The 27,692-nt window shown below is 38.8% G+C and overlaps 1 protein-coding gene across 1 annotated transcript in view; it reads left to right on the top strand.

Annotated features, from left to right (window-relative positions):
- STK17A (serine/threonine kinase 17a) overlaps positions 1–27,486 on the top strand; it is a 31,386-nt gene extending 3,900 nt beyond the window's left edge. Inside the window, exons 2-7 of the mRNA XM_025194471.1 lie at positions 2,144–2,356; positions 13,289–13,433; positions 21,591–21,717; positions 22,913–22,961; positions 23,057–23,236; positions 24,220–27,486. Coding sequence (XP_025050256.1) covers positions 2,144–2,356; positions 13,289–13,433; positions 21,591–21,717; positions 22,913–22,961; positions 23,057–23,236; positions 24,220–24,553 — 1,048 coding nt within the window. The 3' untranslated portion in view covers positions 24,554–27,486. The remainder of the gene's footprint in view (positions 1–2,143; positions 2,357–13,288; positions 13,434–21,590; positions 21,718–22,912; positions 22,962–23,056; positions 23,237–24,219) is intronic.
- The last annotated feature ends 206 nt before the right edge of the window (positions 27,487–27,692 follow it).

The raw sequence follows: 27,692 nt of genomic DNA, 5'->3' as shown, positions 1-27,692 counted from the left end.
GGGGTATAGCAAATTTTGGGGTGGCTGCATCATCCTCCCCTGCCCCCGTACCACCTTCCCAGTGCCGCTGCCGCCAACTGTCCTGAGCACAGCTCATCCCAGCCCCCCACCAAGAAGAGCCCGGTGCAGGCCAGGCCCCAGCCTGCAGCAGCAGCCCGCCCTGCCCCACACGCAGATCTAGGGGCACACGCCCCCCATGCCCTCCCGGGTTGTGCAAATCAACAGGAGCCACCCCCCCAGTATTCCCCCCAGACGAGCCGCTTACGCCTCACTGTAGGGGCCTCGATCTGCTCCCCCCACCATGCCCCTTTCCTCCCTCTAACCCTTCCCCCCACACTAATCTTACCAGCCCAACACTGGTATCCAAGCTACCCAGCTGCATATCAGAATCGGATTTGGTATTGACCGATCTGGCTCCTTAAAAATCGGCCATTGGTATCGGCCCCAAAAATCTCTATTGGTCTATCCCTAATCTCTTGATCTCATTAAGCATCTCTAAACTGACTGATTTAAGCAGAAACCTTCTCCTTACCTTTTCCAGAACTGTCTGTTATGAAATCTCTTGTACCTAATCCTGAAACATCTGGCCCTGTGCTCATCTTTGCCAGACTGCATACTAGGTTAGACAGGTCACTGGCTTTATATAGTACAGTAATTATGTTTGTCAGAGTGATTTCTTTTATTACAAATTTTAATTAAGTACTGTGTTCAATTCATGCTCTGTCTGAACAAATTGAAACTTGCATCTCCTGCCTTTTAAGAGAGGCCCCTAACCATAAGACTAGAGAGTCGTGTTCTTTCTTGCTCTTTCCACATGCAGAGGAACAACTCCAACCAGAGAAGTGAGGATACCTACCAGACTATATTGAATATGACACGGGACATAACAGAGCAATCCAGGCATGGAGAAATTGTTGCCCAACTAATCAGTCTGGGTTTGGGCTTGGAAAAAAGACTAAATTTTATCTCTGATACCTTCAGAGTATTACCTGTAATGTTAGGTAAAAAATGCGTCCTAGGCGTCTCAGATACTTTATGAATAAAGTAATAGTGAATAAGGGAAATAAGAATAATACCAAATACTGAATAGCTGTTCATTAAGTCAGCATTGTCCATCCTATTTGCTGAATGTGGTGTAGGTATGGAGAATTAGTATGTGATTAAGGATGCATACACAGAATGGAGCTGAGAATGGTTGCACAAGCGCTTCCTAACTTTTGAGCACTTCTGACTCTGCAGCATTATTTGTGTTCCTCTAAGGTAGTTTTGTATGTGATGTACTAGGTTTCAGAAGGAAACTGGTATCGTACTGACACTGAGATGTACTGTATAGACATCTGACATTTGAGCTACCCGAGTAACGGGTAGCTAAATGGAATTCGTTTTTTGTTTATGAAATACAATCCAGGAAAAGAGAAGTACCTGACCAGCAAAGGAGTGGACATGATTTGAGACTGTCTCTTTCTGATGGAGAAGGGAGAGATCCTGTGTGTGTAAAATTCTTTGGATTGTAGATGCTACAGTGTGTAAAAATTCTTGGGATTGTGGGTATTTTTTCTTTTCTCAAGCTTTATGCTTATACATATACAAAAATAAGATTTGAAATCTAGACATTGCTAAAACAAAAAGTAAATTTTTATTCTTAGTTTTAAGTCTGCTGATTTGTGTTTGTTTATTTTAAGAAATGGGAGTAGGATTTTTTTTCTAATTAAGTGTTGGAACATATGCTTATCTTATCTCCTTAATATGGATTGCCTCCAACTGATCTGTGTATTACACCGGAAACCTGTGGTTTCTGGAATTAATGATTTACTAGTTAAGTGCTTAATATTTGTAGTTACAATTATATTCAGTGGGTGCACTTACAGTTCCCTCATCTGGGATGTTGGTTCCAGCACTGGTTCTCATTTAAGTGGAACAGGGTAATATTTATAAAACTCAGACATACTTTTAAGTGTCCCTATGTTTGTTTTCGATTTTTCAGAAATCTTGAGCATTATGGTCCTCAGTCAAACTTCAAACTAGGCAAGGGCTGGACTAGATGACCTCTGGAGGTCCCTTTCAGCCCTATTTTTATGAGTCTTCTCTGATTTAAGAAACCTACAATAATTATAACCTATTAATAATTCTTCTTTAATTCCAGGGGGAAGTTTGCAGTGGTGAAGAAATGTGTCCAGAAAGATACAGAAAAAGAGTTTGCAGCAAAATTTATGAGAAAAAGAAGAAAAGGCAAAGATTGTCGGATGGAAATAATACATGAAATTGCAGTGCTTGAGTTAGCACAGTGCAACCTCTGGGTCATTAATTTACATGAAGTTTATGAGACAGCAACTGAGATGATCTTAGTTTTGGAATAGTAAGTACTAATCTCATATTGTGGGGTCTTAATGCAACTGTAAAATAGGAACATATTGCCAAATACTTTTTAAAATTATTTCAGTAATCTAAAAATGCTATGCACCCAGAAGATGATGAAATGAAAAAACAGGTGCTTCCTTAGTTGTTGTTGCAATTGCCTGGTTTTTGTGAAGAAAATGACATTTTTGTGAAATTTCTTGGTGTTGTAGAATCTGCATTTTTCACTGAAAACTTTCAGCTGAGGATTCTTTGCTCAGCTCTAGTGCCCATACTTCTGTACAAGGTGGATAAAAATCAGTGATTTTAAAATTTGGATTTTTTCTATTCAAATCAGATTTTGTTTGATTTTAATTATAATTTTTTTTTTGTTAAGATACTTTAAAAAAATTAGACCTATATAAAGAGAGTTTTAATTTAAAATATGTTAAAGCTCAAATATACCATCATGGACCAGGGATTATAACTCCTAATTGTATACTATTTGAGACAATATATTAATGCAACCTTTTTAGAACAGTTTTATAAATAGGTCACAACAGGCCATGGGCTATATTAGGGGCCCAATCTTATGGAATTCCCAGAGGCTCGTTTATAGATTAGTAAAGATTAAAACGGAAAAAAAACCGCTGTGCGCAATGGGACTCGGCGCTCAGCCTAGAAGATCCCATTAAGCATCTCTGTGATGCTTTGTTTCAGTTCTCAAACTGTGGATTTGTGTCTTCAGAGCTAACATACTTGTTAACAGCAGTACATGGAGATGAGAGATAACAGACCTGATTATTACCCACCCGTTAGCCCTCTTGTCTCTCTTTAAGTTTGTGTACACAGAGTCAATCCCTTGCCTTTCTCTAAACGTGAAAAGTTTCAAGAAGTTAAATAAATAAAAAATATCAAACAACAAGAATGCACTTTTTGTAGAAAACAGTGATTAAGTTGAGGCTTCCTGACCAGTGATTTTAAATCAATTTGCTTTAAACTTAGTTTGCAGAGTGAACAAAACTGGCTTGCATCTACCAGTGCATCTCGAGCAAGACCCAGGATGTCATCCTTCTGCTGTACTCGGCCTTTGTGAGGCCGCAGCTGGAGTACTGCATCCAATTCTGGGTTCCTCAATTTAGGAAGGATGTGGAGAAACTTGAAAGAGTCCAGAGGAGGGCCACACGTGTGATCAGAGGGCAAGAGAACAGGCCTTATGAAGAGAGGCTGGGAGCTATGGGACTCTTCAGCCTGGAGAAGCACAGGCTCAGGGGTGACTTGGTGGCAGCCTATAAGTACATAAGGGGTGTACATCAGGATCTGGGGGAACACCTATTCACCAGAGCACCCCAGGTGATGACAAGGTCCAACGATCACAAACTGCTGCAAGCCATTTTAGGCTGGACATAAGGAAAAACTTGTTTACTGTCCAAGCCTCCCAAGGCCTGGAACAGACTCCCCCCAGAGGTGGTGCAAGCACCTACTCGGGACACTTTCAAGAAACATTTGAATGTTTATCTTGCTGGGATCCTTTGACCCTAGCTGATTGCCTTCCCCTTGGGCAAGGGGCTGGACCTGATGATCTCACGAGGTCCCTTCCAGCCCTAATATCTATGAAATTTGTAATGTCTATGAAAATCAAATCCACCCAGCTTCTACATGCTGGAGATGTTATCAGATATTCATATGCCTAGCTTCAGACCCATGTGCAAGACCAATCTCTCTTTTAAATATAGTTTATCTCTTTCTGTCATTGAGTGCCCTTCCTACTGTAACGGTAATATGACAGACAGGTTTCCAAAAAGAAGTTGAATGGTACAGGTGTAGATGTCTGTCAAGTAGTGAGTGCTGCATTACATTAGTTTTCAGGCAGTGAAAATTCTGTTATAAGCCCTGATAGTTACGTTATTAAAAATACATTGTTTAGGTGGTCCTAAAGAGTCATGTAAAATTGTCTTGAATATGGCCTTCAATTTTTTCAAGTGAATTGACAGCAAAGCAAGTGTTGCTTCTAGATAAAGTAAAAGTTTTATCAATTTAAGAGGAGATCTTGCCTTCTTGGAAGTGTATCTTTAAGAGTAAGTTTTAAAATTTGACAGTAAATTCCATTTTTAGTTTTCTCTGTATCTGCAAGGACTTTAATAGACAGAGAAACAATCCTGTAGAATAACTGCCTTCCTGTATAATTTGTGGAAGGCCAATTCAGACATTTCTCATTTGAAAACAAGCCATACTGCCATGGAATTAAAGGTTCACTGACCTTCCTGTCTGTAAACATAATCCTGTACAGACATTGTATACTCTTTAGTATAGAAAGTGATCTTTTCCTATTCCCTGCAAACATACCTGGATAAACAAGTTAGCTACAATGTAATAGAACAATATTTTTCCAAACCTTGTAGACAGCAAAAAGAAAAGAAGAGCTGTAACATACCTTTAGTGGCATTGCAGGTTAACCTGTCTCTAATAGCGTTACCTTTGATAATTAGTAAACTGTTTTGCTCTAGTCACAATTAAGGTTGTGACTGAATATTTTCCCTTTACCCAGAAATGGAAGAGACTGGAAATAAACTAATAGGAAGGACTTGAGGATTTTTTCTGTCTTCATGTTTTTACAGGGCTATTAGCACACATGAAAACCATTTTATCTCCATCAACATACAAAAATTAGGTTTCACAGCTTCATCAAACTTGAACTTTAACATAGCACTTTAAGTGACTTCTGTGCGGGCTGGGAGCGGTCCGAGGCCCTCGGGGGCCTGTGCGTGGCGGGCTGTGGCCAGCAGCCTGGACACGCCGGGTCGGGGAATGCAGGCCGGCGGGCTAGAATTAGGCACGGATGCTTAGCAGTTGATTAAAGATTATTTTACTTACACCGAAGATGGTCGCGGTGCAGGCAGGAAAACTTGCTTGAGTTGCAGTTACAAAACAAAACAAAACTCGAACCTGCAGGGCACGAGAGTACGTCACAAGGGGTTTTCGGCGACGGGAAGATGCAAAACACGAGAGTACATCGCAATGGGTTTTCGGCGACGGGAAGATAAACCTGCAGGACTCGAACCCGGGCAGAGCTCTGGATACACTCACACAAAGTTTACTAGGCTCCATGGAACTTGCGCGCAGGGAAGGGGTTCGTCGAGGGATCGTTTGGCGACGGGGAGAGGCCAGAGGTTGATCAGACCCCTATAGCCTGCGCTGGGTTCGATAGGCTCCGCAACGCTTGGAGATCTTCACAAGACGTGAAGTTCTCCTCCTCCAGATGGTTATGGAGTCCTCCCTTGCAGGGGTTCTCCTCGGAGTTCTCCAATTTGGGCGGAAACTGCTCAAGCCTCTTATACGGCTAGCAAGCCAATCGCTGGCCGCCACGTGGGAATAATTTAGAACTGGCCAATAGTGGGACACAAATTTGCATGCGAATGGCGGGAACTCCTTTGCACTGTGTATTTCTCTTTGCAACTAAGAAACGCACCCTGCAAAGAAAGCTCCTAGTGGCGGGGAATAATTTAGCAGTGCCAAAGCGCGCACAAACAAAATCGCACCCTTGGGTTGTGACAACTTCATAGTTTTATATCAAATATAAAGAGATTAGTATGTGTGTTTGTACTTTTTATGTATTAGGGAGGTTATTCTGCTGTGACAAGTCACTGCTGTGGTTCAGTGTACTAGATAAGTATCAGTTTACCACAATTGTGAAGTGGGTGTGATATGAAGGTGGAAGAGGCCTTCCTTTCTCAAGAACTGAAATACTTTATCTGAATCCCATATTGCCAGTGAGTATTTATAAGCCCTCAAGTAAGTGAAATTACTGTTTGCCTGCCAAACACTAAAGTTGGCCTTATTTCTTAAGTTTAAAAAAAAATTGCTACTTCCAGTGTCTTCTGTTAGTTAACAAATTAGGGACTACAGTTGTTAAATGATACTGCTTTTTCCTAGTCCACTGCAGTAGGTCTGTTCGTGGGCCAGGAGAGAGGTTTTTCCCTAAGAATATAGTCTTTAAAATAGCAGCAGGAGTTCTTTATTACTAGTGTATTGAGATACTGGAAACAGAATATACTAAAGAAATTGGTGGTCAATAGGTTTGTTTTCCTGGTGCTCAGAAGACTGCACTTATAATTTTGTGGAGTTTTTGCTGATTTGGGCCTTGCTTAACAGAAAGGTACCTAAGTAGATGTAAAGTGGACTAAAGGAGACTTATATGATCACTGTTGCTAATTTTTATTTATTTTTTAAATATAAGATGACTCCCCAATAATTAGATTCTCTATACATAAAATTTATAAATTGGTTTTAATTTTCCAGGTACAGAATTGAATTAATGGAAGTTTGCCTTAAATTTGTCCCCTTCCCACTGTTACAGCAGGGAAAAGTATGGGGGGGATCAGGTGGCCCTTTTGCTGCACCAGCTTCTTGCCCCTGCAGCTCCTTCCTCACCCTCCTTCACTGTCAGACCCTGCTCTGAATGCTGACCTTGACATAAACTTACTTGTAGTAATGTGCATATAGTACCCATAGACTTAGTTCATCCAGAATGATGCATTTTACCTTTTTAAAAATTGCTCCAGGTTTTAGCGCAGATACTTCATACATGCACTTCTAAGCAGCACTTTTGTACCTACTTATATAAAATACAAACTATGCATAATATTAGTCCAAAGCCCGTAGTTTATTATGTAGTTCATTGGGCTGGGCCCCTGCAGAGTCAGCAGCATTTCAAGTCATGATGAGCCAACAGCTCAGCGCTCCTCAGTGAGTGTATGTCTGCGTACTCCTGATTTCCCTCCCCACCCAAAAATCCATGTGCTAATTAGCTAGCCCCCCCACTCATGACTGCAAATGGGTGTTCTTGTCATGAGTCCTGGGATCTTCCAAAAACTTATATGCAGATGAGGTGCAGGGCAATCTGGTCCGGCTCTAAATCATGGAGGGTGGAGCCACACTAATTTTTATTTCAATTTTTTTTATTAAATTCAAGGTGCTTTTGGAACTACTTCCTGCATCATGCACATCTTAAAGTACAAGTTCTTTGTTCTCCCCAGTAGCTGAGACCAGGTGATTGTTTGCACTGATGTTCCCTAGCTTTGTACACTTAAGGGCAGGATCTCTTTTCATGGGATTTCCCTGCTCCATTGCACAACCAGGGTGCTGTGAAATCCTTTTGAGGGTGTTGGGGAGTGTCACACTATGATTAGCACTGTTACATGTGTAAGCACCTACACACAATTCTGAAGATAAACACATAGATTTTAATAGGAATCCTTAGTGTCAAAAACATTTCTGATCTATTGTGGTTTTTCTGGTTTGTTTAAACAGAAGACTTGCTCTATTACTGTTCCATAGTCAAGAAAGGAGTGGAAGTTAGGAGCTGACCCTTTCTAAAGGGTGCCTTGTGTTTAACGAGGTTGAGAACCACTGCCCTACTCCCAAGTCCTGTGAAGTTGGAACCTAAGGCTTGAGGGTAAACGCAGTCTGTACTGCAGCATAAAAGATGGGCATGTATCATACAGTCCTATACTTGTGTAACTTGATTCAAGTGAGAATTGCCCCAGGTAAAAAATGCTGTTTCAAACAGACTGAAAATTTGTATTTTATGTTTAAGCTATTTAAATTACCTAGCAATAGTTCTCATAATGATTCTGTTACAAATCAGTTTGTGCTGTCTTTTCCATGAGCACTTCTTGTGCAAGTGGAAAAGGGGTTTGAGAGGGTTATGAAACAGTAATTTTATGAAGGACCTTCTTTCAGCCAGCTACAATTTGAAAGGAATTCAGTTATTAAACAAATATTAAACAGTTGTACCCTGCACTAAATTAACATATACACAGTTGTTAACAAATGTTTAGTGTCTTGGTGGACTTAATTGTGATTGCACAAACTGTACCTGATTTTACTGTTTAGAAACAATGTTTTATACAGTGTTTGTGTCAGTACAGCCTTTTTACATGGGGTGGAAAACATTCCTGCCAGTCGAAATAAGTAGTTACCTTGCAGAATTACTATTTTTTGTAGTGTGGATTTAGTCACAGTTAAGAACTGAGTAAGGCATAGTTTTGCATTCATTTGGGGTTTTTTGGGGTTTTTTTTTTTTTTTTAAAGGGCTTAAAAGTGTGTATACAAAGCCTCATCTTTAGGAAACGAGAGAAATATTTCACTTGTATTTTAAAAGGGGGGGAAAATCATTCTATTTACAGGCAATCTAAAATAGGAAAAAGCTGCTGTCTGTGTTCTTGAATGAAGAGACTGAGTGTAGCAAGACATTTACATGTACTGTTGAGAGAAGAGCAAATGGTATGTTTTTGTAAGTGGTTTTTAGATCATTTAACTTCTGAACTGTAAGGATATTACCCAAGAACCATGTGTGGCTTTATTGGATTTTGTATGGTCTATTTAAATTGTGGAGAAAACAAAGAAAAGGAAACTGTTTTGCTGGAAGTAAAAAATTGGTGAATGTTTAAAGTGAACATTTTAATGCTTTTCAGATTTATATCAATTTCTTGCACGTTGATATAATTTTATGTTACAAATTTAGTTATAAAAATGATGCTATAAACTCATTTTAACAATGCCCTTTGGTTTCCCTGCAAACAAACTGAGATGGAGTTTAGCTAGGAAATATAAAGCAATAGTATGGCTAACAAAATACTGTTGGAGAGCTGATGTAATGTAGTATAAATGATTCGGTAGTCTGGGAGTTGGTTCTGACACTATGACTGAATTCACTCTTGGCTAGCAAGCTTTTTGCTTAATGACATCAGTATACCTAATCTGCAATAATGACAATAGTTTTATAATAATTAATTTCTTTTCCAGAAGGTCAGTAATTATTTGATTCACCTGCACATCATAGTCAACATATGAATTCCCTATAGCAATAACTTATTTGGATATGGCACATTTCCTTGCCCATTAAACAGTACAAAACAAGTTTCTCCTTCATATTTGAAACAACTTTGTGTGTAGGTATCAAATTGAGGCGCTTTTTTATTTTGGGGTTATTTTTATATCCATAGGTCTTGGTCTCCTTTCCTATGCTGGTAGTAGCTCCATTGACTTCAGTGAATGGAGAACCTGGCAAAGTCCTATGTCACCTCTCTCAAACATTAGAGAAATCTAAGACTCTTTGTGTTGTAAAACAGACTGCCTGGATTTCTGATTTAGTGTATTTTTGTTCTCAGCTAGTTTAATAGCATAACTTCTTTGAAGTGTTTGGCAGGGTCTGTGCTACATGCTTTGCTGGCAGAACTGTTTTATTTAGTGGGATTCTTAATTGATATGCTCCATTGGCAATAGCTCCTATGGTAGATGCATTTCTACCAGCAAAACTACACTTTTAAGCTGGTATGGCTTAGGGCATGGGAGAGCTAAAAGAAACCTTAATTGTAATCTAATTGCCTTGGCCTTTGACCAATTAACATGTCTATTTGTGGAGATCTGCTAATGTTTGATTACAGCAGATATTTATATATCTGCTGTAATTATATTATATACATATATATATATTTATATATGTATATCATATTCTTGTTTTGACTATTTAACTCATACATTCTCTTCTTTCAAAACTGTTTTTTTTTTTTATTATGTCCACTTTCAGAGATGCAGCAAACTAGAAATCAGTCCTCCCTCAGTCTTATACCAAATACAACTGACATTTCCTTGGGCTTAGGACCTCGAGCCTCTCTTACTTTATTTTCCAGGAAATTTACTAAAATATTTCCATAATAAATGAGCTTTTGGAATTTGTATAATTTTTCAACCTTCCGTTTTGAACCTGGTTTCCTTTGGGGTTTTGTTTTGGGTTGGTTTTTTTTTTGGGGGGGGGGGGGGGGGGGGGGGTTTGTTTTTGGGGGTTGGGGTTTTTTTTGGGGTTGGTTTTTTTTTTGGGGGGGGGGGGGTGTTGGTTGGTTTGTTTTTGAGGTTTTTTGGCTGTAAAATACTTTTATTCCGTCAGATATTTCTGTCAGTAGCAAAATATCTCCTGCAAGTCCAGTCATAATGGAAAATATAAAGGAGTTTTGCTGCTTGCCTAATGGGAGTCTTGTGGCATTCTGTATACGAAGTCCTGAAAATTGAATAAATCCCAAACTCACACTTAGGCAAGTGTCAAATAATCATACAATAGTAGCAAGATTATAGCTCCTCACTTTATCTTTCTGCTGAAGCAGCTGACAGTAGTCAGAGCTTTTTTAATTGCCTTTAGTACCTGATCTCTCTTCAACTCCAGTATCTGAGAGAGAATTTTCAGTCCTTCACAGAGGTGTTATATTTTAAGGACTCATTGTAGAGAAGCAGATATAAAAGCACTGTATCAATATACCATTTTATAATTTTCTTCATAGATCTGCTTTTTGCTCAGCTCTCCCAGATGCATATACTCTCAAGACTCTCTTAGGAAATGCCTTTGATTTATTCAGTCCCTTCTGTGTATAGTCCTAATCGAATCCTATTAGAATTTTATTTTGCAAGGAAGGTTGGACCAGGCCCTTATTCTTTTGCAAAACCAAAGAGGAGGCAAATATATAAAGACTAATTTGTTGAAGATGCCAATAGAGGGAAAGGGACTAGTGGTACCCTTCTAAAGGGTTCAGAGGACTGAATTTTCTGAATATCCAGATTTTGAAGGCACCAAGAACTTAAGTTACTAAAAGCTAGAATGTCTCATCTAAAATTACTAGACCTTAATTTCTTCCTTTTAAGAAATACTGACATACCTAAGGCAAGAGCTGTTACATTAACTATTCTGCATTTTAGTGCATGTAGTTTTTTTTCTTAGGGGAATACTTCCTTGATAAAGGTGATTGTTTAACTCTTTTAATGCTAACGAAGTGAGCGCCTCCATAACGTGGTTAGCAAATCTGTAATTTCTTGGAATATAAAAATGGCTGTCCATCTACTATGATAGCCTTTCACATGACTTTACTTTTTTTACAATATATATCAGATAATGCCAGGAAATAATATGCTGTTAAACATAAACTATATTAAGGTGGTAAACTCAAGTACTCCAAGGTTCGGAAATACAAGCAACCCTTGTTCTGTTATAACTCGGTCCCCTTATGTAGAAGAATTTTAACATGGTCTTTAATTATGTGGGCCTTTTTTTTTTTCTTTTTTCTTCCCAGACGACCTGTCTCATCACATAGAACAGTGCTCAGTTCAACTTCCTGGGTCCCAGTCCCAATCTCCACCCCAGGCTTCATTTCCCAATTTATTCGTCCGGCTGCCACTTTCACTAAGCCCTAGTTGAGCTTTTGTCCCCCTTGCATTTAGATCAGGTAGCTTCCTCCTTTGTGTTGCTTCCAAGCCAACAGGGGAGTCATTGATAGTTGGGGGAGAGGCATTCTGCTTTCCGTTCCAGTGCTTGGCTGCAACTCAGCCAAACACTAGAGGTAAAGTTTAGCTTTGCTTATGTGGTCATGGGCTGGAACGTGCTTGGTTGCTTTTTGGGTATGGAGCCTATGTAATCTGGTCAGCATTAGGGGCTGCAAGAATCTCCAGCGTACATTAATGAGGATTAAATATTTAGGTGTTTTAGTTATTAAAATCTACAAAAACTGTGCATACTGTTTGGGAGGTGTGGGGAAGTTATTGGCCAAATTTGGGTAGGTTTACAAGGGGGAAAGTTTATGTCCCTGATGCTAATGCTATCCCTGGTTGATGTTATATTCCCAGTAACAAATACACCAGTGTTAAGCTTACTTTTTTCCGAAAGAAGTTGCCATCAATTAAAAAAACTGAGTACCTTTTGTTTTGCTTTGCTTTGCGTTTCAAAGAATAAATGCATATAAAAATAGCTAAACAAACACCTGAATTATTTTGGCTGACTTCATCTGAAAATGTTGACGTGGCACAGACACATAACATGGAAAACTTCAGCTTGAACGCATAGTTTGCCATCAAACAGCTGAAAACAGTGTCTTATTATGGCATCTGTTAAGCAACCTTAATAACAGATGGCACCACTAGGACACCTACAATACCAGGAATGCATAAGCAGAACAAAAATGCAGTTTCAAGAATGTTTTATGTAAATTGAGGTTGAACTGGATTTATTTAAACCCATCATCCGCTAGTCTGATGCTCACATACAGAGCTCTACTGTAGTTCTGTGCAAGTCCTGGCATGCAATTAAAAATTTTTAAAAAATCTTTATTTGGTTTTGGTTTGTTAATCCACGATACTGTAAAAGTTAATGATTTTAGGAGACCCATTGTGATGTTTTTAGTTTACAGTTCAGTAACCCAATCTATTGTATGAACTGCTTTAGTCTATGTTGTTGATTCAGCAGCATACTTTTTAATTTTTAAAAAAACTACAGTAAAGAAAACAATATTTTTAAAAATGTCAGGTGGGATGTACTATTACATCCTTGGAAGTTTTAAATAGGAAGTTAGTCCAAAAAAACAAACAAACCAACTGGTTGGGATGGTTTAGAGATGGATGCTTCTGCCTTGAGTGAAGGGGTTCGACTGAAGTCCCTTTCAGCCCTATTTTTTAGTGATTCTAATTACTTGCCATATTTGGGAATCTAAATGACTTCTTTATTTATTCATAGTAATAGTTATGAATAAAGATGTTTCAGGGAACAATATAAAAAAAGCAGTCTAAATATAACACTTCTCTTTTGTAATCCTAGCTTTCTAAGTGTAGTTGGGATTTATAAACACTTGATAGTTTTACTGATGACAAGTTCATGAATTCAAGTTTTCATAATTCTCAATATTTTCTTTTTCTTTGCCCTTAGATACTAAGATGTATCAACAAGCATGAAGTAATAGGTTACTAATATTGAAAGAACTTTGCATTTTTCTTGCTTGGTTTTTTTTTTTGCAAAGCAGAATTTTGTGTAGTTGATGGATTTAGTCATTAAGTCTCAAATTAAATATTAGCACAATCAGAATAAAATGAGTTTGATACTATGTATATTTTATATTCTGCAAATAACTTTGTTCCACAGTGCTGCTGGTGGTGAAATCTTTGACCAGTGTGTAGCTGAAAGAGAAGAAGCTTTCAAAGAAAAAGATGTGAAGCGGCTCATGAGGCAGATTTTAGAAGGAGTTTCATTTTTACACAGAAATAATGTGGTTCATCTTGACCTCAAGGTAAGATTTCATTGTTTTTGCTGTGGTGGTTATTAATGAGCTAACTAATCCACAATATAATATAATACTAATGATAATTTATATATACAATGTACATCCAAAACTCCAGGAACCACATTCACCTTTCAGACAAGTGCAGCTCCCAGATCTAATTTGGGGAGATTCATAGAAAGTGCCATGATTTAGACCAGTCCTCCCAACCCAATAGACCTGTGATTCTCAACCTATTTGCCATAGCGGGCCACATTTGCAGTTCTCAATGTGTTATGTGGGCCGGACTCGCACAACTTGCTTCCTGTGTATCTGGATGGGCAGGAGGAAGGAGAACGCAGTGGAGGGAGATGCGTTCTGGAGTTCTCTCAGCCCTGCTGGAGTGGGGGAGGCAGGTGGATTGGAGCCCCTCATGTCTGCAGGGATCCAGTCCACCTGCCCGCCAACTCCAGCAGGGCTGAGGACTCCAGAATGGACCTCCCTGCCTTGCCTTCTCCCCCCTCCCTTCCAGTGACAGGAGCTGGGCCTGGGTTGTGCTGCAGCTGGTCCAGATAGAAATTAACGAAGGTGCTCTGCTTTAGAGCATCTTAATTTGAACCCTTATACAATGAGGGTTAATTTGTCACATGATTGGAGTGCTCTGCAGCCATGTTTTTCTGTTTGAGCATGGCTTTAGAGCTCTTTCAAGGGGCTGATCACACAACAAATGGATGTTTGACGGGTATTAGAAATGTCAGCCTTGCATTTTTTTTTTTCCAGAAAGTTATAAGCATTATAAAAAGATGTATTTTATATTGGTTAATATCATTAAGTTTCACTTGCAGCCTACAATCTTTATAAACAAGACTAGGTTTTATGTAAAGCATTCCTTTGTTAAAGTAGAATGTAAGTATCTTATGGGCTAACAACACTCTTCTTAAGAGTGTCTTGGCTGCGAATTTGATTTCTGAAGTTTGAAAAAATTAAAGGATACTGTAACCAGTCATTTAAAAAAAAAAAAAAAAAAAAAAAAAGACCAATTCACTATTAAGCTGATACAGGATTCTGGAACAGCTGTATTTTAATACAACAGACTGATATCACTCTTCAATATTTGAAAGATATTATAGTAGAAGACAAATTTGTAATTTATTCCTAATGTTCAGTTAAGAAAAATCTCTAACAGGGTAAATTCTTGAAAACATGCCACAAATACTAGGGCTGTGTGAAGCTTTGGTCACTGATTTGATTCAGCAGCCGAATCTCCAAATCTGAATCGAATCAGGAGACCCTTTAATCTCTCTAAATCGAACCGGAACCCTCCGAATCGATTTGGAGGGATTCGATGATTCGGACATGGACACAACTTTAAATGTGTTCTCTACATGCCCCAAGGTACCAGCGGCTTGTTAACACTGAGATGGTGGGGGCAGATGGAGCATCCCACAGGAGCGTGGCAGGGTCCCTAGCTCACTTGGCGGCAGACCTAGAAGTGGGCCAGAAACACTTCTGGTCCACCCCCAGGTCCACCGTGGACCACGTGCCCCCCCCCTTCCCCCTCCCGGCTCAGCAACTAGCACGTCCTTGATCTGGGGGGGCACCGAGGGTCCTCCCATGGCCGATCGCTGAGCCAGGGGGGCATGGGAGGGATCCCTGGCACGGTTGGCAGTGGACCCACAAGTGGACCAGAAGTACTTCTGGTCCACTTCTGGGTCCGCCGCCGAGCACGTGGGGGGGCCCCCCTGCACTCCTGTGGGACGCTCCATCCACCCCACCATCATCTCAGCGTTCACGAGCCGCTCCTGGTACCTTGAGGTATATAGAAAAAACATTTAAAGGTGTGTCTATGGCCGAATCGCTGATTCTCTGAATTGGCATCGAATCTTCATATTTGGATTCAGCTGATTCGAATCGGGACAGTAATCTGAATCAACTAATTGAATTGCTGTCCCCCAATTTGGGCCGAATCCGAATCGATTACGGCCTGTTTCGCACACCTCTAACAAATAGTTCTCTATGGAGAGGTATAAGTAGGGGGCATTAAGCAATACATATGGAAGTTTCAAACTTTAATAGTAATTCTACATCCTTACTGGTGAAAATGACGTATGACTGTTAGTTCGTTTCAGTTTCTGCTTATTATTTCATGTCTTGTTGTATTTGTTATTTTCTATTTTATTTTGTTTTTACTGTGGCTCATTAACTCCTAATTATTGTAATCCCCAACAGAATTTAGTCCTCTATCCCAAACACCTTTTATTAAGCAGCTGACCAATAGAAATCCCTAAAGAAGCAGTTTGCTCTTATATCTGTATTTTTCTTAGAATTTTATAAGATCAAGGACTGATTGAGGGAGGGATGGGAGAGCTGTATGTTTACACAAAATCATAAAGCTCTCCTTTATAACTAAAATGTGGTCATATCATAATATGACAAATTATTTAATACTAAGCTTTCTTTTTAGTAACCAGTGTACATAGTAGTTACACATTAGTAACCAACTAGTTTAATACGATGTCAGTTGGAGGTCTATATTCCTAGATGCACGTGTTCAAACATTATATTTCCTGTTGGCATTTTTAACAAAATTTCACAAGACATAATAGCTTTGTATATGATGACTACAACTTACATACAGTGTGGTTTACTATAAAAGCACAAATTGTTCTTGTTTGTAAATTAGTAATACTTGAACGATAAATTTGTCTGTGCACAGTACTTGAGTTCTAAGTTTTTGTATACTAAACTGCACTAAAATTTCCATAGTACTATATATTAGGCAAAAATAATCTTGCTGATATGAGAGGTTAATGCAGTCTGTTCAATCTTTACAAATTTCTACTCCCCCCCCCCCCCCCCCCCATGTCCCATTTCATAATATAAATGGACTTTTTTTAGCTTGGCTCATAACCTGAAAAGACGATATTCTAGTTGCTGAAAATCCCGTAGAGAATTTTCCTATCTAAAAGAAGATGAAGACTGATTATCCCATCTGGGTCTTAGTAAGGCACAAAAGGTGTTGCTTGTAAGCAAGGTGCTTCACTACCATAACTAAAGTTTTAATGAAGCTAAGCTAAAATGTTTTGCTTGCTCTCTAACATTAGTTTTACATTTGGACCTCTGAGGGCTTCCTGCCTTTGGTCTGGAACAGACAAAGACGTCTAGGAAGATATATTTAGCCTTTTGTGGTGGTTGATACCTCTACATTAGGTCAGACTGTGTCAAAAGAATTGAATGAAAACAGTTGTCTGAATGTTACCGCTATTGCTGCTATGTTGGTTTGTCTTCTAAGAATTAGATTAAGATTTATTCAACCTGATCCATGGCATTGACAGCCAGCCCACTTTAGATCATATCTGTCCCATGATAGTTGCAAGATTTCCCCTGTGAGACTAAACACTATCTCATTTTATTCTGTAGGAGATTCTAATGCTGACTTGATTTACCAGGGTTGCCACCTGTCCTTCTCCCCCAAAAGGGCCTGTTTCTTTTTCTTGGTGCTTGTCACATTCTGATTTCACCAGATGTTTTTGACCTTTTTTAAATGGCAAAATGCAATGAATCAGAATGCATTCACTTAGAATGGGAGTAAATCCATTCTAAGCATGTGAACACAACCCTAAATCTACTTCTTTGGTTTTAGTTTGGAATTGACACACAGACTTATATGAGAGATTCTTAAACCTCTGTCCCTCTATTTCTGGGTAAACAGCTTAGAGGTTTCCTTGCTTTTTTCCCCCCTGCTGACCGCCTTCATATTTTATTAATGAATGTCTGGTAAAATTTGAGGCGTGCATGCATGATGAACTATGAGGTTGGAAGCAGAGGAGAAGCAAATAGAGAAAGGGAGGAAAATATAGAGGAGTAAGAAGAGAACCTAATGTGTGCAAGAGCAAAATAAATGACTGTAGAAAGAAACAAAAGTGAATTGCTGGAGAATACAGCAGCATCCAGAAAAAGAAAGTGGCATAAAGCTAGGAAGAAAAAATAAAAGAATAAAATACTTGTATGAGTACAACCATTGTCACCTAGTCACTAGCTCCTTCCATCAGCGCTTAAGCAACATCTCGTATACTGTGACAAAATAATTAACAAAATCTCTGTTTTCTTCAAATTGTTGCTTTGAATACAATTTTACTAGATCTATAGAAAACTGCTTAATGCAGTGAGTAGGCAGGTTGCTGTTTTGAAAAGAATCCATTGGTTTCTTGGAATTCAGATAAAAGCTATGTTAAACTATAGTTAAGGTTGAATGTGTATCTATTACATCAAGGTTAAAGCATTGTAGAGATATACTTACCCCATAGAACAAGCATAAGAAACCTGAGAACGAAAGTTAAGATTAACATGTTTGATTTGTGTGTCCCATGAAAAAATCAAAATAAATTTAATCTGGGACTCCAGGCACCTGTGTCCTAGTGGTTATAATTCAGTTATGGTGAATTACTCTAGGCAGTTAGGTTATATAGGTGCTATAACTGTGCTTTGTTTGTGTTTCACTGGATGATTGTGATATCCTTGTAACATTTGGGTGACTAATTCTACTGTGCCTTAACTACATTTCAGTATACAAGATTCTGCTTTAGCTGCTACTTTTTCCCACTGAAGCAACGCAATGTGACTGCAGCCTTTTGAACAGTGTCTTATATTTCTTGATGCCACCGTCCCCTCCATGCTCCCGCTTCTGTGCTGTCAGGATTCACCTATCTTCCGTGAAGGAGTTTGACTTCACTCCCATTAGAAATAATAGGAGACGATGGCCATTTTGAAACAAAAGGACCTTTCTATTGCACACTTAGCTTTTTTTTCTCATTGAGACCAAGAAAAGCTGTTTTGAAAGAGGGCAGTTCTTTATGGGGTTCCATGTAGAAGAAATATTGCTTTTAATGAAATAATGTTGAGATATGAACAACAATAGCAAGTGAATGACTTTTAGTACTTAATCCTCAAATATGGCCAACACACAAGACTTGAGAACTCTCCAACAAAGAAAGTTTGAAGAGTGTCTCTCATTTCTCTAAAATCAGTTGGGGTAGTATGATTCAGGAACTAAGTTTATTAAAGGCTTAGTTTCATTTTTGCCTCAAACTAAATTTAATTTTGTTGTGATGCTTCAGAAAAATGTGCAAAAATCTAGAACTCTTGCTTCAGAGATGATACCTTTTATTTAACCACCTAAGAAATTGCAAAAGAAATCCTTTTCTACAAGCTTTCAGGCTATCTTGCCCTTCATCAGGCTCAGGGAAAATTAAAGATGATAAAAAGTCGTCATAAAAATGTTCACACTTAAGTGCTTTAGGGTCGTTGGTTGTAGCCATGTTGGCCTAAGGACATAGGCAGACTGGGTTCTTTGGGTAGATGTGATATCTTTTATTAGACCAACTAAATAGTTGAAAAATTATTCTTTGTAAGCTTTTGGGCACAAACACCCTTCTTCAGGCTTAGGGAGAGCCTGTTGGTGTTTTGTGTGCTTTCCTGGGTAGAATAGAAGGCAAAATGCAGGTCTGTGAAATTGCAAATGTGTGGCAGTGAGGTTCAAGGGAATAGGAGACAATAGGTGTGAAAAGATAGTTGGAGGAGGTAGGGGAAGGAGAGGAGGAGAAGGTGATAAGATGTAGTTGGTAAAATGCAGACCGGTTATCTGGGGTTATCAGATGGCAGGCAGGTTATAATGTACCATAAATCCAATGTCTATATTTAGTCTGATTCTTTTACTACTAAAGTGTAAAAATCAACTCAATCCTGTAGGTTCAACAAGCGAATATTGCAAGGCAAAGGGTTTTATACCAGCCCAAAGGGACCACCCTGCCTAACATGATGCAGGATGACCAGGGTGAGGATGAATATATGCCAATCATTGGTGTGGATCTTGTGAGGGAGCAACTTGAGAGTCTGGACCCCCGTAAATCAGCTGGTCCAGATAGGTTACACCCAAGACTGCTAAAGGAACTGGCAGACATTGTAGTGCAGCCACTGGCGAGGATATTTGAGAACTCGTGGCATTCAGGCGAAGTACCTGAAGATTGGAAGAGGGCCAGTGTGGTGCCTGTCTTCAACAAGGGGAGGAAAGAAGACCCGGGAAACTAGGCCAATCAGTTTGACTTCAATCTCTGGGAAGATTTTGGAAAATATCAAAGAAATCATTCTAGACAGGCTAACAGAAGGCAACATTCTGAGGGACAGCCAGCACAGGTTTGTTGTGGGTAGGTCTTGCTTAACCAATCTCATTTCCTTCTATGACCAGGTGACGTATCACCTGGACAAAAGGGAAGAGGTTGATGTCATGTATTTGGACTTAAAAAAAGCCTTTAACCTGGTGTCCCATGATATCCTCATGGACAAATGGGGCAACTGCGGCCTCAACTACTCCGCAGTCTGATGGCTGGGCAACTGGCTCCGAGGTCGGATCCAGAGAGTAGTAGTTGATGGCACCAAATCAGCATGGCACTCAGTGACTAGTGGTGTCCCCCAAGGCTCTGTTCTCAGACCTGTACTCTTTAATGTTTTCATAACCCATGTGGACACTGGTGTCAAGAGCGGACTGGCGAAGTTTGTTGACGTCGCCAAACTTTGGGGAAGAAAGTCCACACTTGAGGATAGGCTGGTGATCCAGGATAGGCTGGTGATCCAGGCCAACCTCGATAGGCTTGCAAGGTGGGCAGATGAAAACCTGATGGCATTCAATACAGACAAATGCAAGGTGCTCCACCTCGGGAATAAAAACCCACATTACACTTGTAGGCTCGGCAATGCTACACTCGCTAGCACCATGAGCAAAAGAGACTTGGGGGTCACGATTGACCGCAAGATGAATATGAGCTGGCAATGTGACACCACAGCTGGCAAAGCAAACAAAACTCTGGCTTGCATCTACCGATGCATCTTGAGCAAGTCCCAGGATGTCATTCTCCCAATGTGCTCAGCCTTGGTGAGGCCACAGCTGGAGTACTGCATCCAGTTCTGGGATTCACAGTTTAGGAAGGACGTGGAAAAGCTTGAAAGAGTCCAGAAGAGAGTCACACGTATGATCAGAGGGCAAGAGAACAGGCCTTATGAAGGGAGGCTGCGAGCTATGGGACTCTTTAGCCTGCAGAAGTGCAGGGTCAGGGGTGACTTGGTGGCAGCCTATAAGTACATAAGGGGTGTGCATCAGGATCTGGGGGAACGTCTGTTCACCAGAGCACCCCAAGGGATGACAAGGTCCAACGGTCATGATCTCCTGCAAGACCGTCTTAGGCTGGACATAAGGAAAAACTTCTTTACTATCTGAGCCCCCAAGGCCTAGAACACACTCCCCACAGGGGTGGTGCAAGCATCTACTCTGGACACTTTCAAGACACATTTGGACACTTATCTTGCTGGGATCCTTTGACCCTAGGTGACTGCCTGCCCTTTGAGCAGGGGGCTGGACCCAGTGATCTTACGAGGTCCCTTTCAGCCCTAATGTCTATGAAAGCTATTGTCTTATATATGGGCTGGGTTTTCCTGGTGCCTCTGGCTGGCTGTGCCAGTGCTAAGTGGTAAATATAATTTAGGAAATGGTCCACAGGAATTCCAGTGATTTCAGAACAAATTCATCCCTCTTCAGATGTTGGCATTTAGTTTATATGCTGGTTCTTAATAAGGATTTGTTTTAGGTGCCTACATTTTTAGTTTAAATCTTTACATTCTAGTAACATTTTAAGTATATAACTAAAAACACTTTTTTTTTTTTTAAAGTAATAATTATTGTTCAAACAGAATTAAGATTACATATCTGTTGTCCCTGTTTTTCTTTACAGACAGCAAAAATATATTTAAAGACTTTAAAGATATTGAAAATTGTGACAATTTACAAATAAACTGAGTTAGCAAAAGACACCAGCTGGTATGTGGGGGACAAACATGCTGATAGGTTCTACACGTACAGATGGTGTTAATCTATAGGGTGTTTTGGTGTGTGTTTTGTGCCATTCTCAGATTAGAACAAATCTGATTTCTCAGTTTTATAGCTACGTCTGAGTGTTGAAAGCTGCTTTTAACATAAATACCTGTTCACAGTTATCTTCAGTAAAGTGCATTTTTTTTAATGTAATAGAGAATGTACCCTCTTTATGCTTAACAGCACTGTATCTTAATAGCATGAAATAATTGCATATAGGTTTGAGTGCTTCTGGCATCTGTTAATTATTTTGTTATATTTTTCAGCCCCAAAATATTCTGCTAACTAGTAAATCTCCTTTGGGCGACATTAAGATCGTTGATTTTGGCCTTTCCAGAATAATGAAGAGTAGTGAAGAATTAAGAGAAATTATGGGAACTCCTGAGTATGTGGGTAAGTAATTAATTAATAGAGGAGCCATTAATTTGGTCTGTGAAAAAAAAGTATCTTTTTAATGCGTGGGGGAACCTAAGTTTGTTTGCAATCTTTGTGTTAAGCTGATCTCTTAAGCATTGCAGAAATGGACATGAAATTTATGTGGAACTAATATCCTACTTTAGCCTTCAGGAAAAAAATGTTCTGTCACTCTTGATAGTGAGACCCTTTATAGGTAAGCAAGCTAATCAGTGTGCTGTTAACTGAACCTAGGCCCAGCTAGTGGGAACCATAGTACAGATTTTCATAGGTTGTCCACCTCACCAGAGTTATGAGTGCTTGCCAAATTCTGACACAATAGCAGATAACTTTATGAAGTCTCCCTTTCACAGAAAAGTAACTGGCAGTGAATGTCTCTGCTTTCCAAAAGATGGAGAAAGAGTACTCTAGCTCACCTTTTTTTATATATATATATATATTTTTTCCTTATCTCACCTATTTTTTTTTCTTAAGGTGGTTTATTTATACATGTGCTATGTACTGTACTAGTCATACTGCTTTTACTTGTAGAAAAATGTAAAGAGACGAATGATTCAATAAGCAATTCTTCAGCATATTGAATCATATTAGTTGCCAACAGAAAATTAGGCAGTAGGTGTAGAGCTCGGGGGGGGAAAAAAAGAAGCTACATATGAACATAATGCAGAATATAAATATACAAACATTAATAGCAGTTCCTGAAAGAAGATATCCAGCAGAGGTGACGTAGAACAGCTAGTATTTTTTGAGTTTTGAAGATTGTAAATAACTTGTGTAGAAGTTTTTTCTATATAAAGGAAGGTTGAACAGACTTCTAGAGTCAGTAGTAAAAGCAAATGGAATAAAAACTGAAAAGAGCTATGATTACATTTTCTTTAGGCAACGAATCCAGTGATGGTTGCAAATTTGTGGTTGCTTGTTTTTTGTTTGTGGGTTGGTTTGTTTTGGGTTTTTTTTATATTTTAACTTGATACAGATTTTTCTTTAAAGTAATCTTGTCATATTCTAGATGATGAACTGCGTCTTGCATTGCTAGGTCTTCTGAAGTGCTTAGTGCTGCATTATCTAATGCTGGCTTATAATGCATGATTTTGCACATAAATGAGTGAATGTAAATTTAGTTGCAGTTTTGAACAAGAAGTGTAACCTACTTTATGCTTTTTTTCCATAATAGCTCCTGAAATCCTAAGTTATGACCCAATTAGCACAGCAACAGACATGTGGTAAGTGCAGCCTTTGATATGTACAATTTAAAAAAAATATTGAGAGCTGTTAAAAATAATGCTTTTCCTCTGTGTTTTCTGTTCTTTATATCTAGGAGCATTGGAGTACTGGCATATGTTATGTTAACAGGAATATCGCCTTTCTTAGGGGATGATAAACAAGAAACATTCTTAAATATATCTCAGATGAACGTAAATTACTCTGAAGAAGATTTTGAACTCCTCTCAGAGGCTGCTGTGGATTTCATCAAAACCCTTCTAGTTAAGAAACCCAAGTAAGTTCAATAAAAAGTTGTCTTTCAGTGTTACGGAGACTAGCAGCGTTCTAAATGCAACTGCCATCTATAAGCGTTTTCTGATGTTTTGCTAGAGCAGGGGTAGTAAAATGAGCACACATGGTAGAATTTAGCTAATTTGTAATTCATTATGCCCAGTCATGTTCGGTGTGTACAAAAAAGGTAGTCTCCATTTCTCAGCTAAAAGGAATGATGTGGCAAGTGCCATGTTATTCAGGCTTCATTTTACAGCTGCACTTCAGTATGATCAATAATTAAAATTGAATGAATTCTGACTAATAAGGCAAACAGTGGTATAGTATCCCACTCCTTTGCATTTGTTCATTCACTTACTAATATTGCAGAATGACTCAATTTGCAGCGAGTTTCCCAGTCTGCATGTAGTACTGAGGTATTTTACAGTCTTACAGAGCTGACAGTCAATAAAGTATACTTATTTGTGAAGTGACCAGATTTGACCTGGTTGCCATTAGGAAGCAAATAAGAAACCCTACAATCCTGCTTCTGTTTTGGAAAGTATCTTTGGAACTTCATTAATGCCTCTCCTTGGCTCAGCAACTGACTACATAGTTCCATAGGAAAAAAACACAGCATCAAGGATTCAAATATTGGGCTGCTTTGTATAAATTAGTATTTTGTATAATTTACCACAATGTGATAGTTCAGATAGCATGTGATTTGATACCTAAAGGATCCTCCTGTTGATTTGTTTTATAATGTATCTATTTTCTTGGCTTGCTATTGGTCCTGATTTTTCTTTACAAAAGGGGGGCACTACCACAGTTCTGTTGTTCAATGGTTGGTTGAATCAGTCTGTGCTGTTTTAATGCAAACTTACCCTGGGAAGAACTTGTTTAAACTTCCTAGTTCTTATCCAAGGTTTTTTGTTCAGTGTTCATCTTTTGATGCTCCTGGCATTCTTGAATAAGCAGCCTACCTATTTTTTTTCTTTTTTTTTGTAGGGAACGGGCAACTGCTGAAGAATGTCTTCAACACCCTTGGCTAGCACAAAGTGATATCCCAGATCCTGCATGTAGCAATAAGAGTATACCAGCTGAGGCAAACACTGCCACCCAGAAAGATGAGGATTCTGCATCTGAAAAGTCTATAGATGCCGAGAAAACTGAAGAGGAGGAATCGGTAGTGACAGAGGAGCTTATTGTAGTTGCTTCATATACACTGGGACAGTGTAGGCAGTCAGAACAAGAAAAAATAACTGATCAGAAAGCCATTTCCAAACGGTTTAAGTTTGAAGAGCCACTGCTGCAAGAAATACCAGGAGAATTCATTTACTGAACTGTATGGAACACAGTAGTTATAACTGGAAGGTAACAGTTTCTACAAGAAAAAGGTTTCTGGCCAAATGAATTGCACAGATATGCAACAAACCCTCTAGGTGAAGAGGAAAATGTTGATAAAAGACAACAGAGAAGAGTGCCGCACTTTTTTTTTTCAATTTCATGCAGTAATTAAACAGTTCGTTTTAGAGGGTTGACAGTTCACCAGCAATAATGGCTTCCTTTTTTTTTTTTTGTACTTGACACTTTATTCTTTCTTAAGAGTGTCTTCAAATACTACAGAATGCTACTTATTCCTTTGTTCTGCAGAAGCTGAGGAGTATTTTTAATGACAACAGGAATTTCTTGATTTAACTTAGTCATTTGATGTAAATATACGAAGTGAGATTCTTCTTTGACACCCTTTAAATAGTTTCACTGACCCTGGTGAAACTTTCTTCTGTGTAAGTGTCAGAAAAGAATCAGTCCAGCTGACTTGACACCCAGATTTCAAAGCCTAACAGTGTGAGCTTTCCTTTGAGCTCAAACCACGTAAAGAATCGCAAGATCATCTGACATGAACCCCAGTCTAGATTTTGGTTTAGATTTTGGTAAAGCCCTTGACAGCACCTATGCCCCATGGAGAACATAAATAAGATCAGTTCCAAAACAGCAAGGTGCAATGCTGAAGGGTGAGAGATGGTTGCTAATTAGCTACCCCTGAGGGAGCTGTTCTTCACAGATGTTAGTCTTTTTTTTTCTTTTACCTTGGTAGATGCCCTGGTAGAATCAAACTCTGTATATTTATGTCAAATGTAATGACTGGGGAGAAATGACCCATAGCCTCATTCAGCTTCACTTAAGTTAATGGAGTTTTTCCACTGACTTCAAGATCAGATTATTGGTTCTCAGTTTAAATTTAACAACCTGGAACTAGGGATAAGGTTATAATGGGAGAGTGAGGTCATTGTTGTCCTCCCAATTCTCCAGCTGCTTTTGGCAGGGGAGAGATGGATCCCTAGACTCAGTTGCATGGTCTAGTTCATCCTACACAGCAGCTGAGGAAGAATGTCCCTTTCTTTTCCAAGGGATAAATGAGGGATTGCTCTTATCTAGTTCTTCTCTCAGGCTGGCAAGTGTATATGATTGCGACCTTGAGAAGCTGTAAAAGGATTATGCTGGTCAGTGAGAATGCTCTCCTGTTAGGGTGCTTTATTGGGACCAGCTAGATGGCAAAATTTGAGAGAGATTTTGTGCGAAGAACTCGCATTGGGCTCCCTACATTTCCAACATGTTCCAATCCCAGTGCAGTTCCAAAATTCCATGTCTATGTAACTGAAGTTTAATATTATCTTGTGAACTGTTAATGTTCAGGTATTTGTTCACTTTCCCTGTGCTGTTCAGAAGTCCTCCATGATGATAAATCATATCTAAAGCTTTTTTGTCATGATACAATTAATAGAAACTCTGCCTAGTTAGGTTTTTTTTCTTCTTCCATATAACCACAACCTCTCATCTGACAACACAACCCAGAATGTGTTTACCATTTAATTTTTTGGTACTAGCAGGCAGAAGTTCCTGATACTGAAGTCGAATCTTGACATCTGTGTATCTTAACAGAAGAGGTAAATTGTAGTTTACTACTAAAAAAAAAAAAAAAAGGTAGATACGATTTAAGGATATTGGTATAATAGGATTGGTAATATGATTGTAATGGGAAGAGAAGTAATATTACCTGATTAAATGGAATGAAGAGTATTGTGTCCCAAGAGGAGAGGCTGTGTTTTGTTTTTCTTTAATGCCCGAGTGCTAGAATCTGGCTGCCTTGGTTAAAGACACACTAGGAAATTTACACTTAAATTTAACCATGTTATATTCTTCACACTTTACTTTCATCTTTGTTGCATTACATGCTGAATAGTCTTTTGATTAGAGCAACATCTCATTCCAGCAGAACCTTGTACATAATAAAGGTATGACAGTCGTTTACTCAAAAGTGATCCAAATTGAATAATTCATATTATAACCCAAAGCTGATTTTCATTTTTTCTGAAGCATTTAAAAGTTGTACGCTTAGGCCGTGCTTAAGTTTACTCCTTCTGCAGACTATATCCTCTCAAACCTGTGTTAAGCAGTTTCCACGTAAGACTTTGGATAGCCATGATAAACTATTAATAACCAAGATTGTAACAAAGGAAGGTTAGTTGTGTTTCAGTCTGCGTACTAGCTTTGTTTTCATGGACTGTGGAAATAACCAGCAGGAGTCTTTGGGTCTCTCACAGTCCTGATCCCTACCCAGTATTTATCAATTCAGTAATAGTAGTCCCCTCGCTATTTCGTCCTTTTGCAGTTTGGTCACTTAACCAGAGCAGCTTCTTTGGTCATGATGTATCAAATCTCTGTTAATATCAGGCATAATTGAAATAGGTATGCCTGGAGTTTGGGGAGATTTTTTTTAAATTATTTTTTGGGTAATACAACTATACTTCCTTGCCAAACAACAAATAGCAATAAAAGTGAGAGATTGGAACTTTGTTTATACTCTAAATCTACAAATGGAAAATACTGAAAAGAAAACATTTGATGCTTGCCATGTTTGCATATCCAAATGCCTGCTAATATTTGGAATTATCAATTCTGTTATTCTTTTACTCGTTTGCAAGTCCCATAGGAGACTTGGTTATGGTGTTTAAGCCATGACCAACTTGTTAATAGTGGATTTTGAGTAGAACAGGTCAAAAATAGATGCTGAACAGCATACAATTTGTGCTATACTTTTTAGTTTGTATTGTATGATAGTGAAACTTTAAAGTGTTTAAACTAAACAAATTATAATGTATGTGGTACAAGGCCAGCTTCCTTTGAGTTGGCTGCTTTGAGACTTCCAATGTGCTGCATTTTTGTTAACTTTTTGTGCCTTACGGTGTTTGTACAGTATTTTTAAAATCATTTAAGAATTTGTATAAAGTTTATATAAAAGTTTAATAGTTTGTAAGTTATACACAAAGCATGTTAAGTTGGTCTGTAATGGAAAAATAAAGTTTCTATTAATGTATTATTGCCAGGCTGTCAGCCAAGTCCCCACACATCTGAAGCTTTGATAGTAATTTCCATTCCACTATAAATGTGTACAGCTGTAACTGAGGAATTGCTTTTCT

The sequence above is a fragment of the Alligator sinensis genome, unplaced genomic scaffold (genome assembly GCF_000455745.1).
Source record: "Alligator sinensis unplaced genomic scaffold, ASM45574v1 scaffold1467_1, whole genome shotgun sequence".
NCBI lineage: Eukaryota > Metazoa > Chordata > Crocodylia > Alligatoridae > Alligator > Alligator sinensis.
This window is presented reverse-complemented; position numbering and strand designations above follow the sequence as displayed.